Source organism: Pyxicephalus adspersus, chromosome 8 (assembly GCF_032062135.1).
Source record: "Pyxicephalus adspersus chromosome 8, UCB_Pads_2.0, whole genome shotgun sequence".
NCBI classification, from domain to species: domain Eukaryota; kingdom Metazoa; phylum Chordata; class Amphibia; order Anura; family Pyxicephalidae; genus Pyxicephalus; species Pyxicephalus adspersus.
In genome coordinates, this window is record NC_092865.1 from 21,349,755 (window position 1) to 21,364,757 (window position 15,003).

Here is a 15,003-nt window from a genome sequence, read left to right on the forward strand (position 1 = left end):
CTTGATTTAATATTTTGTCCAGTCTTGTAGAGCTTTAATAAATCAGTTCCAATGTCTATGAACCCTATGACTTTCACACCTACCCCTAGATTTCTATAATAAATATATTTTTTTAGCTACATTGAACTTTTTACCAGAAGAATATGCTTGTTACAAAACGTACACATTCAACCACAAGTGTTCTTTTTGTCTATGATCAGATCTTTTACTCTTTTGGACAACTGACCTTTTAATCACATGTTTATACCTATGGTTTGGAGGTAGCACATTAGCTGATTACTCTACATGATTGTTATTTTTGTGGATTTGCAATTAGGAAAGCACCAAGTATGACAGCTACTAAACAGAAGAAAAACACAGCACATCTCTTTTCAGTAAAGATTTCAATGAGAATAGCTGTACCACATCACATCATTTCTTTCAGGTCCTGCAAACAGAGCAATGTGCTGTCAGTCTAATGGGTTGTGCATGGAACAATGTGTGGCCATTTACTAATAAAGTGTCAACAGCTGCTGTAAGCAGCTACAGGAGCAGCAAGGGTGACAATACTGTAGTGATTTTCAATTCAGAAGAAACAGAATTATTATTCTGTTATATGAATCATCTGATGCTTTTACTAGCTAAATCAACAGGTATTTACAAAATACTACATTTGGTAAATAGAAAACCATAGCCAGTCTATATCACATACAGGGGTGTAGTCGCAAAAAAAAAAAGAGGGGGCACGCCTGCCCCACTACACCCCTGCGTGTGTCATTAGAAGGGAAAGATACTTCCCCCAGAGTGACGTCATGATACCAGAACCCGCCTCAGACCTGCGTTGGGAGAGTGGGCTGGTTGTGTTCAGAGAGACACCCCGCTCACCGCCCAGGGCCTGCAATCAGTATGGTGGACATGGTCCACGGCTCTGGCTAGTGCGCCCCCCAGGGCGTCCTTTTCTTGACCCTGCGGGGGGCGGACCATCCAGAGCTGTGGACCACCAACGACTTCTTTGTAAAAAAAGAGTATGCATGTGGGCCAATCCCGATAAAAGTGAGGGAATGGCGTTCCCCCCCGTGCCTGCCCCACTACACCCCGATCACGTATATGATTTTTGTTTGACCATAGCTGTACTTTAAAAATGTCATTTGTACTGCCCATTAATTTCACAGTTATGTAACTTTGTATTAACAGAACAAAAAAACTTGTGTCTTATTCTTACTGTACCCCACATCAGGTCTGGGTTAGCAGTGATGTGAAAATCTCCACTTTTTGCTATGCTATTAATCACAGCACAAAATATTTCAAAAGGACCCTGTCCTATTGAGTTTATTGCTTTTAAGAGCTGCGGCCCAAAGCAGACAGAGTTCGGATGGCCTTTTAAATGGATGTCTACACGTGTCCTAGTGCTGCAATTATTGTCAATTTAGCAAAAAATGCTAAAAGCAGCCCAAACTCATCATTTAATGAATGTGAAAACTAACATATACATATAAAGTACCCGGAGGTAAAAAAAAATCCATGAACCACCACTTACATCTACGTATTTCTTTCTCAGTACTTACAAGCCTGTGTAAAGAGGGTATACAAAATGGTGTCATCTTTGTTTATTGTTTCTTGCTAAACTACTCAACTACTCCCACTCTCTTGAAATCCACACCAAAGGGACCAAATGACTTGTTGTCCCAGATGTGAATGGTTCATTATAAAGGTTTACATACATGTTAAGTCAGGGGTCCCCAACCACCGGTCCGGGCTGTTGGTCTGGGTCATCTGACAGGTCTGCTGCGCTGGCCGGTGCACCCCCCAGTGGGGTCACGAGGATTGCAGGCTCAGGGCAGTGGATGGGTTGTGTCTCTGGTCTGAGGCTACGATGGGAGAGTAAATGGGTTCTTCTAATATTACATCACTCAGGGGGAAGTTTCTTCTCCTTTGAGTGGCACAGGACTTAGAATCAGTGGTCCGTGAGCTTGAAAAGGTTGGGGACCACTGTGTTAAGTCACATGGGCACACATGCTCAAACAGCCAGGGAAGCATTTGTTGGTTGCCTACTGTAATCCTAAAACAAATAGTTCCTGCAATGTGGTTTCACACATCCTATCACTTTCCAACTCACAATGAGAAGGTAGAAATTGCAGAAAATTTAAAAGCACATGGCACTCAAACTTATAAGTACCGTAAATCACTGAGCTTGTGTTTTGTAAAACACTCCTGATTTATGTTTTTCCTGCATACAATAGCACTTAAATTTGTGCAACAACACCCCAGCTCAACCCAATCTCATCAGCTCATCAAACACATAAACAAATAAGCCAAAACCATCAAAGCTTTCTGCATTGGGTTTGATGATTTATGGCCCTGCCTTTGAACACACACCAGGAGTGAGGTCCATGGTGTTCTTATCATTGCATCCCTGAAGGGATTCCAGAGTGCGGGACACCTGGCTGCCAAAATCTTCCCCACCATTCATGCACTCCCGCTGGAGGTGATGACGAAGCTCAGTGACATCATACTCGTATCCATCTAGAATGGGTGTCTCACGAATGCCAAGGGTGCCGCCAGGATGGGTAGACTGTCCGCGGGCATTGCGAAGGCTTTCTCTGCCGTGGCCACCTCCAATGAGTACTGATGGTATGTAATGGATCTCGTTGGCTGCTTCTGCACTAGCACTCTTCTGTGGCTGTGGGGCGCGTCTCCTTTTGCACCAACGTCGCCTTGTATACAAGATGAGTAGAAGGCATAGGATGCAGAGCAGGAGGGCAATCATTCCACCCTATATTTAGGAAAAAAAAAAGAATACTGTAAATTAATATAACAAACGGCTCCTTAACCTACATGACATTTCAGCTCATAAACCTTTTTTTTAATATATATATAACTATATATTTATATATATATATACATATAAATATATATATATATATATATATATATATATATACACACAAACTTTATCCAACAACTCCAGAAAAAATGTTTCCTTTTTAGAAAACTGAAATTTCAACTTAGGATGAACTATGACTACTTATATTGAATCTGATGTTTATATAATGCAATGCAGCCAGATGGAGCAGGATTTTTCATTGCTTTTAAACAGTGCATGCTCTTTGCTGTGTATCAGCCCCCTCAAAGAATCAGAACCAGATGACATTTTGAATAAATGTTAAAAGCTTTGAATCATTCAGAAAATAGGAATAATTTATAGGGACTTAGTAAATGGGACCGCCAAGTAAACAAGATGAACTTAAAAAGAGAAAAATTGGAGCCATTCATAAGGCTGTATTCTCATTCTTTTTAAACTTTAATGCCACATGGCAATAAAGGACAAAGCAAAGGGGAAACTAAGTAGTAATAAATTGGATTTTCATATTGGGGCTTTATGATAATGGAAAAATTGTGGACTTCTAAACCACTAGAATTGCACCTTGGTAAATCCTAACCCCTGGACTTCACTTATGTCACCTTTAGAAGGCCCTTTGCGGCACAGATCAGCCATTCACAACCTTTTTACCCTGAGGAACCCATAAAATAATGTTTAGGTCTTTGAGAATCCCTGTAAAAAAAAAAATAATTGAAAAAATACCCTTCATATTAATGGTCAGTGGGTGAAGTGTACCTCCTAAAATAGTGGTAATTGAATCTATATAGACAGGAAAGAAGATACTTGTGGGCATACTTGTGGCATTAATTCCTGAGCACCATCATCAGATAGGAGGAATGTCAGCCACCGACCCCCTGGCAAACTCTGGAAGAACCCTAAAGTTCTATTAAACCCTGGCTGAGAATGGCTGATATATACCATAATGCCTAGATTCTGCTCCATAATATAAATTAAAATTATAATTCTAGCCTTTTATCTATATTCTCTGATGATAAAGTGTAGAACAGAGTTCTTTTTATTTGTAACATGAAACAGCCCCCACACTACTCCAGAATATTAGTGTTATTTGCCAATACTGGCCTATACCTAATAATTCATGTACTGTACGTGTGATTTTTATGGTGGGGCCTCTTTAAAAAAATCAACTAATTCACAGTAAACAAAGTAGACAGACAATGAGAACAAACACAATAATGCATTTTTAAGCCACGCTTTGCATAATACAAGCACATCGAACATTTTTTGATATCCGGATAGAACAAGACTGAATAATAGAAGATCAAGTAAAGTCTGCTTGAATGAGAAATATTATCATATCACTTTATCTGTATATTTTATGTTAAATTAGTTCTCAGGAATACCCAAAATCATTTTCTGTTCAGCTACTGGAAGATGTTGACATTAAATTAACAATGGAGGCATTTTGTGCTACAAGGAGAAGCATTGCCTGCATTATTTTGAAGCATTTCAAATTCTGCTACTGTTCCTCATATTTCTTTGCTTTCTATTTAAAATGAGAATGCAAGTCTGGGCATGAACACCTTAAAATCAATTTTGTGAAAAAAAAGTATATCTATTGTAGAGTTCAGCTAAAATGACAAAACCGATAGTGTGCACCAAAACAAGGCATTAGCTCCTGTTTATATAGCCAGCAGAACAAAATATCCAATCTTATTAGGCTTTTCACATGAATGCTGCAGCAAATTGTCCACAAATAATTTAACACTGCTGTTAATATGAGATGTTACGGGCACTACATAGCATCAGTAGCATTATAGAGATATTTCGGGAAGAAGCTTACTTTCAAAAGTTTCTTATAGGAAAATAATGTAACAACAAGGTGCCAAGCCCTAGGTGGTGTGGGGTCCAGGGGGGCGGCGGGTCACTTTGTTCGAATCCTTATAGCTGAAGTATACCCAAACCCAATATTGAGGTTTGCCAGTTCTTAATGTGGTCCTAATCTTGCCAGGAATACACTTCCTGTTCTATGGTGAGAACCTTCATTCATTGTAGTCTAACATAGGGGAAGCTCAGCATATACAGCTTGGATATTCCAGGTATCCTGGCATGCACCGGGGCTGCTGGGACTCAACGAACTGCTGCGCACATTAGGAAGTGGACCTAACTCAAAATATTTACTTTACATAAAAGTGTAGACAATCATGCTGGGTCGAAGATGAATACCAGGACATTGCAGGACCTGATCAAAAAAAACCTCCTGATGGATCAACTGATCTGCAGGAATTAAGGTAAGTGTAATTTTTTATTTTTAGTTTAGTTCTGCTTTAATACTGATCCTGATTTATAATGAACAAGCAATAAAAGCACTTTAAACAAGTCCCCATTTATCTATGTAGTTATAGGCATTGTGGAGAAATTAATCTTTAAAGTTTACCATTCAGTTGTTATTTTTAAAATATTTTGTAATTTTGAGTAGATTATGATGAACCATTTGCTCCTAAACATTTTTTTGTGCATTATTGTTGGCCACCAGCAGATGGGATTGTGTCCTCATAAAAATTGTAAAAACTTTTTCTCAGGTAGCAAGAGTTTGTTACACAGTTTACATGGGAACACATCGCCATCTAGTGGGCTGGGTATACAGGATCTTTTTTTAATAAGTGAGTATATATAATACTCTGAAGTTGAACTCAAGTAAGATGAAAAACTTCCCTTGCAGTGGTGCCAAACTAGTACAGAACAGTGCTGAATAGATCTTCTGATCAACATTTAGGAAGTATTATGGTATCTCAATTTTTTCATGTATTTTTATTATAAATTACTAAATGAAACAATGCAGATACAGTAAACTAGTATATATAAACAAGATTATAAGGTGATGATCAGGTATCTAAAAGTGGAAAACAATGAAGTAGAGAACTTTCCTTTGTTCTCCATTTTTACATAACTAATGTCCTTACTCTCAAAAATGCTCTAACACAAATAAATATATGAAACATTCTCGTAAGGCTTTTACTTCTTCACATTCCTTTGCAGGCCTGAGTCATACAAAAATGCATTTAACTTGGCATCCCTTGTGGCCTTTCTACTTTGAATGCCCTGTACTTCTATACTTGATGGTGCTGTGTATATTGAAAGTCTGAGATGTTGAGTTTACAAAACTCCTTGGAGGTCCACAGTGAGTTGTATACCACCAAACTAATTAGTGTGCATGTTGGTTTGCAATAGGAACTCATCTGCATATTCAGGATTTGGACTGATCTCAGCAGGTGCAGTGTTTTTACATATTTACAGCATGCATATGCAAATGTATATTGTACTTTCAGCTAAATCAAGAATTCTTCTTCTAGCATGATCAAAGAAGTGTTGCCTGGGGCCTTGTTGTCATTGATAGTGGGTACCTGACAACGTATGTAAGGGTGACGTGAGCACTGTCTACCTGTGAATTTTTACTTTTTCTTTTCCTGCACTGGCTATCATGAAATTATTAGGTTTAGCAATAGGAGATTTTAGCAGATATCTTAGAGGGGCCTCTTGTTGCATAGCTTTATCTGATCCTTTACAAGTATGGCCAAACTGCAGACCCTTCAAGTACAATATCTCAACCAGTGAACACACATTTTCTGGGATTCACAACCATTTAAAACACAAAAATGTGAAAAACATTTTCTAGTGGTAGAGAAGACTAGAGTTAGAGGCCTGGTGCAGAAGATGAAAGATGGTATGAAAATCACAGGCACTCCGCTGGTAGGATGTACCCCCTGAGTTAGTTTAAATGCAAAATATTTGTTTGACTTGAATGTGCCTTTATCTGTTAATTCTCCTCCAGGTTATCTCAGTCTGGCTTGTTTTGCTCCTTTGAAATGTATGGCACAATAAACTTTACTGATTAGCAATCTATATCAAATTTAAGATTTCTTATTAAAAAGAATTTCACATCTGACCCTGCGGCAGGCAAAAAGGCCTGTTCTCAATAGGCTCTGATCTGATACGGCTTGGCGTAGTTTATGTTCAGCCTCTGCTATTTTTAGTGCAAAGAACTCCAAATCCAAAGTAATTCTGGTATTTTAATTAAACATAAGATATCATTTAATTGAAAAAGGAGAGAAAGTGAGACAGTGAACTTTTAATACACCAGTTTCTAAATGCTGGGGAGCTGTCCACAGAGGGTGGTGCTGAAATTGCTCACTCTATGATAAGTGGATATTTAAAAAGTGTTTACTCCAATATAATGTTTCCATAATTATATTCTTCGTACAAATAGGATTCTATGCTGTCAGCAGTAATGGCTGGATGGTCTTGGGAAGAAATGGGCTGCTTTCATTTCAAAAGAAAATTATAGCTAAAATAGAGGTTGTTCCGGTATAATAATATAGTAGAAGGAGAGAGAGGAAGATATGCAAGAAGTAAGCTGATGAAACACATTGGGCGACATGGAACAAGATAAAGAGGAAGGGGACTAGAGAAAGAGAGCTGGAGGGCTCCGCGTAATGATAAATGTGGCATGGCTGGAGTTAATGTAAAGTGACAGTGACGGGTATTCAATCGTCTGTGTGCCCTTGGTACTGAGCAGTCAAGACTCTGCTCTTTCTTCTTTACACAAGTGGAAGAAGAGTGAGGAAAATTGATCCATTTGCTGCACATTATAATTTTATGTTCTTTGTAGCTCTCAAGAAGGGTCAAGAAGAGTCTGCATTGCCCAACTTTAACAGCACACAAACCAAGAAGCACTTTAAAGTGTACCTATCAGGCAGCTATTTTACAGCAAGAAACAATACTTAAAAAGTCAGTCCACTAAAAATTGATATTTTGGATGTAGGTGCATGCTGAGGTGCTAATTCCCCCACCTGTTTCCATCTTTCAAAAGCTTCATAAGTGCGATTTTTTTTGTGCCATGGAGCCTCACTTTTGTTGCAGGTGTGAAATACAAAATCTCCTGCACATTAGCAGCCCTATACATGCCAATAAACAGAGCCTAAAAATGCATTTTTTTGAACATGGGCTTTATCCATATAGTCAGGAAACAATGTTTTGATTTATGAAAAGGAATATAGGCAGTTTGCATTTGTCAAAGTAAATAATCCCCTTGCAGGGGAGATTTTATTTAGCTTAGTAAATGAGGTGTGGCTCTGCTGATTTTATATATGTACCAATCATGTACAAGAGAAAAACCTGTTTTCTTAGATTTGCTTGCATGTGATTGGGTATTCTTTGCAGTGTCCACCATTCACTAAGTTAAATGAATTATTGCTAGCAAAAGTATATTTCACCTTTGTGAGTGAACACCCTAAATTCCACCCTGGGAGTCATCACACTGCCAAGTCATGTCTTCTAACTGTCAGCATGTCAGTATGACAAGAAGCAACGTACTGCTACACCTACACAGCACCAGTCTTGACTGTGCTAATGCAAAATTTTTAATACATTTAATAAAAAATTTATTAAATTTTACAATGTAGGCTTGCTTAATAGACAACTGACTTTTTGCAGAAATTAAAGAGGAAGTAAACCCAAAAACTACCCAAAACAAGAAAAAAGCACACTTACCTTCAATTCTGCAGAGCAGTCGATCCATCATAGGGTTTCTTCCATCGGCTCCTGCGTCATCCCAGTATCTATATCTGGGTCAGTGCGCTGGGCGCGACCATATTCTCTCTCTCCTTCCGGGTTCTTCTTTCTATGTCATCTGATGCAGGTGCGAGATTGGGTGACGTAGATGGGAAAAAAAACTTGCCGATCTCAGTGTGCATGCATGAGATTGGCAATTTCTTTACCTTTTGGAGAATAGGCTCCTTCTGCACATGCTAGAGATGCTCGGGCATGTGCAGAAGGACCAGCCAAGAGCCTCCCGGGATGTGTGACGTAGGTATCCCCAGGGGCTCTGCGCCAAGGTGATCGAGAATTAAGGGGGCAGTGCTGCATTTTAAAAAAAACACAAACAGAATTTTTACCTTACCCTTTTATGTAAAAAGAAAAGTCTGAGTTTAGGTACGCTTTACATTTTTTAAATTCCCCACCACTGTTCCAAACTAATCCATCATACCTGGTATGGCTGCTCACCATCAGAATTTCTGATTTCCCTAGGCAGTCTTCTAGAAACCCCTCTCCTGATACCCTAGGTGCAACATGGGAGGCCCCCAATAGACGTCTATTTTAATGGTTTAAGATTAAATTGTCTCCATAAAATATTCCCAACACATTTCAAAAATAACATTTTCTACTTCTTCAGGGATCAAAATAAAGAGTAAGGGTTTTTATGCAAAGAATCTCAGCTGCAATGTATCAGCTTCCTATAGAAAATCTCCCACAGCCACATCACTGTGCTATGCATGGACACCAAGAGGATACAGAAGGGAAAGGTCCTATCTCAGTTTGACATGTAATGATCTCCTGCAAGAAAAAACAATTAGGCCTAAAGTTAGATATCTGAAAGTATAAATGGTGTCACAGGAATCGGACCATAAGCAACAGTATGAATGAAAGTTTGGAGACATTTGCCATGCATTAGAATTTTATAGTTAGGTGATTTTACAAAGCTTTGAGAAGAAAGATGGAAAGTGAGGTCAAAGTATAAAAGTGTCCAACAACCTACAGCTGTTTTTTTCCAGGAACACTTTTGTAAGAGATCTTTCACTTGAATTTCTATTACATCTTTTAAATATAAAATATCTGGATAAAAATGTACACTGGATTCATGCTGCGCCCCTGTTGGTCTGGTAGGAACCTGTGCATTACTTGCTATCTTTTTCCTTTCCACTGTGCGTTGGTATTCATGTGGGATAACTGATCACAGCTCAGGAGGAGATCAATGGCTCCATCACTGCGCATGATGTCCTCAGACTGTTCACATTGTGCAGGAAAAGGTTGTAACATTCTTGTCTTACCTCTGTAGCTTTTAACATAACACGAGGGCAATGCACAAGGCACTGCAGTGCAGTATGTGAGAAAAGCTTCGAATCCCTGGTGGTTTGCTTATGGGCAGCTGCTATTGACAGTGTTAAGACTAGCAGACAGCGAATGAAGACAAACAGGTAAGAGAGAATTGTGTGGGGAGAAGATGCTACAGAATAACATGTAGCCTGCTATAGTAAAATTTAAAGGGGTTGGGGCTCATTTTAACCAAGTAAATATGTTGGCTTAGTTAAATGCCCTTTAATAATTTCAAAGTAATGTTTAATATTTGTATCTTCAGCTTCTGATTAAATAAAAACTCGTATTTTGGCATGAAGGTACCTCTTGTTACCGAGAGGCAACACCCTGTCACTGTGTCCTAATTTATCTTATGGGTTGTCAGTCAGTCATTTAGGCTTCCATTGGGGACTACCAGTGGCCATGTCAACATATTTTACGCAAACATGGTCCATGGCTGTCACTATGAGGAAACCCACTTCTAAGACAATAATGTAGCTATAGATGCTACAAGGAGTGCCTGCATTGAGACTGTAAGTGATTGGAAACATTTATAGGCAACCAAGAATGCAAAAATGAACACAAAAAAGGAACGCAATTGGTAAAAAATGCAACTGTTTATGATAAACAGTGCTTAGTATCCCTTTTAGAGGTGGTGGTGGGGGGGTTGCATAGTTCTAGAATTTTCCACAAGTTAGAGTTCCAGGAATAGGATTTGGTCTGGAGTTCAAATTCTCCTAAGTGATTGGGCACCCTCTCCTGTTGCTAGGTAGGGTTTCTGGTCATTGGAAAGGGGGTCACGCCACGCATGCCAGCGGCTTGCACCTGGGGCAGTCCCTAGGATGCCGTCTTTTAAATAGAGACCGTGCCACTGGGATTCCCCTGCTCCACTGCACGCCAGTAACGCTATCATCCCTCTGCCGACTAGGCAGACTTTGCCAAACAGTTATCATCTGCACCACAGGTATGTTCATCTTTCATAAACCCCTGTTACCATAATGTTAGTTTATAGAATTTAATACAAAAAGTATTAATCTATTATTACCTACTTATTTAGATTACCTACCTTACTCTGTGGAATCCAGGGCTATTTGCGCTTCAATTTACAGCTGGCCATCTGACCAGCAAACTGCCTAACGTCCTCATCAAAGCTAGCTGAACCAAGCTATATACGTGACCATGTAAGTTGCCCCTATATATTGGTATTCAACTCATAGCCTGCATACTTTATTAAGTTAACTAATGACACTATATATAATACATGTATACTTTAGTTCGAGAAATAACTAACATCTACTTTGTTGCACATATTGTAAATATTCAGTATTATATCATATATTTTCATCGAATTTTAATGAATCAAAATTTTTTAATTATGATATTTTCATATGGTATTCTTTAATAACAGTATTAATTTACATTTGTATGTTTACTAACTTAGACATAATACCTGCATGTATAATAATTTGTTGATACACCCTTACCCCTGAAGAAGCCTACCAGGGTGAAACGCGTAGGGTACAACTGTAAATACGAACGGTTTCTCTGCAAGTTATATTACTTTATGGCTATATATGTGCTTAATTTGTTAGATGATGTTTGTATAGCGCCCCCTAGGACCTAATTATATTCTGTAAACTACAAGCATTAAGATAGATGTGAAGATAGACATCTGATAGTGCTACAAAGACAGCTGAGCATTTAGTATACCTGTCACCTACTCTATAGGATCATAGTGGGCAGAATTATGGGCTCCCCGATGTGTGGTTCCTGTGTCCTCCAGATTGAGGACTGCCTGTTGAGATATTCTGCCTCCTTCTTTCTTCCGATTGTGTTTGTTTAATAAACCCCCATCAGTGTTTCTCAACCTTTTAAAAATTGAACCATTTAACCATATAATTAACTTTAGGGAACCCCTGCTAAAACTACTATATCCACAGCTCAATGTATATTAGTGTGGTGATAAGTAGGAAAAATGCTTCTTAAATTGTTGGCCAGTGGGAAGAATGTTACTCTTACAGATAGCCAAAAAGATCATTAGTATCAATTAAACTGACCTGAAACCCTGGTTGAGAAACACTTGTTTAGACTCCACTGAACTGATACCTATATTGGACTAAGCCTGTATGTATTTAGTGTTACAATTAAAGAAAAAATCTGTATAAATTCAGCTGGTCCTACAGGATTAAGTGCTACACTAGGCATATATCATTCATTCAGGGTTTACATCTACTTGTGTGTGTTTTCATCTTTTTTCTGCAGTTGTAGGGTTGATAGTCTTTATAGATCATCTTATACCAACAGCATTTAATTGGCCGTTGAAGTTAAAAACGTTAAATTACAAGTTAATTAAATCTTATGGCTTTCAGCTGAGCACCGATATTTGTCCGATTTTGTATAGTATTTAGACATAAATGAAAGATAGGGCTTTTTTATGCTTTATTAAAAAATAATGCATCAAGTCATGGCTTGTACATGTTATTCTTGTTTACAGAGAGGCTCCGGATCAACCCGATCTGTTAATGGAGATTAACTGAAGCCATCAAAAACAAAGCATTGGCATTCAGAGGACTCAGATTCACACATCATCAGCTCACTCTGTTCCTGTGAAGACTTCCTTGGGACAAGAATTAGGGACCTGGGTTTCCATCCTATGCTCAGTACAATTTTTGAGAAATGAGTATGAATATCAATTTGTACTGGTAATCTTTTGCAATTTCTGTGCATTTGCATTGTTTTTTATATATTATACATATATAGACATGTAAATGTCCATAAGGCCTGTCAAAAATACTTCACCCCATAGCAGTGGTCGCCTACCTTTTTAGACCTTCGGACCACTAAATGTACTGGCTCAGGACAACACATGCACGGGGAGCCGTGTGTCACTCAAAAGGGAAGAGACTTCCCCCCGAGTGACGTCATGATGCCAGAACCCACCCACTCCAGAGACACAACCAACCCACTGCCCCGAGTCTGCGATCTGTACGGGGGACATGATGTGCAGCTCTGGCTGGTCCGCTCTCCCAGTTTGGCCTTCGCCTGACCCCGCTGGGGGGCACACCAGCCAGAGCCGCACACCTCCAAAGTTTTCTGGTTGGCGACCGCTGCTCTATAGTACTCTGCGTCTGTTCTCCTCGGACAGTTAGAGAGACAATTGAAAGGAACGGAGCTGGGAAAGCACAGACAGTAATTAGACAGGACAATGACAGGTCAGGAAAAAGGGAAAATTATATTTGTGCTAGGGAATCAACTCTTCCTGTCGCAGTTGGGTTCTTTAGCAAGTTCAAAAGTGAAAAGTGAAAAAAGTGTAACGTCAAGTGAATCTTTAAAATTCATGACAAGGTAGCTTTGAAAGCATGTAAATGTTCAACCCTGCCATGTCATCTGCTTCACTTCAAATACTGTACTCTTAGCTAGGAAACAGAAAGTAACCCACTTCACGTAACTTCTATGCCCATGATATGGGTCAAGGCAGCCATTCTTAACCTTTTGTGGAATGCTAGGGTACCATAAAACATTGCAAGGGGTTCCCTAAATATTGGCTGACAGTACGTCTTTCTGGTAGTGCATGGATATTTCTGGGTATAATGCCACTTGCCTGGGCCACATGCATAACACTATAACTATCTGGAAGGGTAACATTATGGCCACCACAACCACATGAACCTTCATTATGAAGGGCATCCCCCAATGATCCCCCTGGGATAAAAAAGCTTGACAAAGAAAAAGTAAATAAAGCCTAAATATAAATCACTAATAAATAAGACCACACAATTGTAATATCTTAAGATGAGACAGGTTCTCTTTGGCACAATGGAATATGCAGTAAAAATATCTTATTCTAAGTTAATATTCTCAAGTCATAGTTAAAATCAAAGGGGATCTCATGTGCAGGACATTGCCATAGTTGCACAGATACATTGTGTTACTTTTTATTGTTTTGATTTGTTTTATTGTATTGTTATTGTTTGACATCAAAGTCATATAATCAGTATGGTATTCCAGCTATGCTTACATTTTTCTTCGGCCAAAAATAAATTTCAACGTGAAGGTCCCACACGGGCCAGAAGTGTGTGGTCGCTTCTCATGTATTTTAACAATGACCTGACCCCGTCACCGACATCTCAAAGAGTCGATTCCTCAATACAGTTGTAACATTTGCTTTTTATTTTGACATTTTTTAGCATTTTGTAAAAAAAAAAATTATTTGAAATACAGTGAAGCGCTGAGATCTCTGAAGTCAGCTGCTATGTCAAAGGAGTACAAAGTGGCTTTATTAAGCATTCAGTGAGTTTGCTGTTTTTCCTCTAGCTGTTCTCTGTGAACGTACGTATACTTAACAAACACATAAAAACACATTTTGTACCTCAAGGCAGCCACAGTTTTTAAAGCATCTGCATTCCATTTTCTATGTGCTAGTTCACAAAAGGTCTTTCTAGTTCTCCTACAGACTTCGCTAATTCTTTAGGTTTTGGTTTAAAGATGAAGGTAGCTTCCTTTTTGTAGAATTCAGATTCATGTGATATCACTTACCCTAAATAAGTGCATATTTTATTGCAGTATTAATTATATTTCCCAGTCAAAAAAAATGGAATGCGGATAAAAGAGAAATTCTACCTCAAACTGCACAGGCTGACGATTAAGAAAAAATTGGGTAAAAAGTTAGGAAGTAATCAATTATACCTGAGCCCACTGACTATACTGGAAACAGTTACTCCCTTTGAATCTTTGAATTTAAAAGATAACTATTAACATAACTACTGCTTTGGTTACTAAAAATACTAAACTGTGCAACTTTATCTTTCCTATTAAGACATGTAATGTTGCCTAAACCTGCCCTGTTTCCACAAGATGCACAAAAGATTTAAGGGTGCATAGGGGGAGGAGAAGAACCCAGTTTCATGACATAGGAAGCTCTTCTGATGGCAGGAATTGCTGCATACACGTCAAGAAACCTGCAGCTTCCTATGACGCCTGCTGGTGGCAGTATGGTTTAGCATGTCTTACATCTGCTTCCACTTTAAACCAGCAGGGGGGGACTTACAGGCAGGAAGCTGAATTTGCTGTCCTCTAGTGCAGGGGTCCCCAACCACCAGCTAGTGGACTGCGGCCGGCTGACAGGTGGTCCGTGGCTCTTATCAGGAAATGGACCCTGCTTGGGGGGTCCACCGGCCTGGGCCACAAACCATATCTTCCATACGGATTGCAGGCTCAGGGAAGTGGGTGGTTGTGTCTCTGAATGAGACCTGCCATGGGAGAGTGGGCAGGTT

The 15,003-nt window shown here is 39.1% G+C and overlaps 1 protein-coding gene across 2 annotated transcripts in view; it reads right to left on the reverse strand.

Moving 5' to 3' along the window:
* The window catches only part of ASTN1 (astrotactin 1), a 330,666-nt gene that overhangs the window by 124,505 nt on the left and 191,158 nt on the right, over positions 1–15,003 (reverse strand). Inside the window, exon 3 of one of the 2 annotated variants that reach the window (XM_072419736.1) lies at positions 2,443–2,752. In XM_072419736.1, coding sequence (XP_072275837.1) covers positions 2,443–2,752 — 310 coding nt within the window. Of the gene's footprint in view, positions 1–2,355; positions 2,753–15,003 lie in introns of both variants that reach the window. The other variant, XM_072419735.1, reaches the window with a different exon arrangement.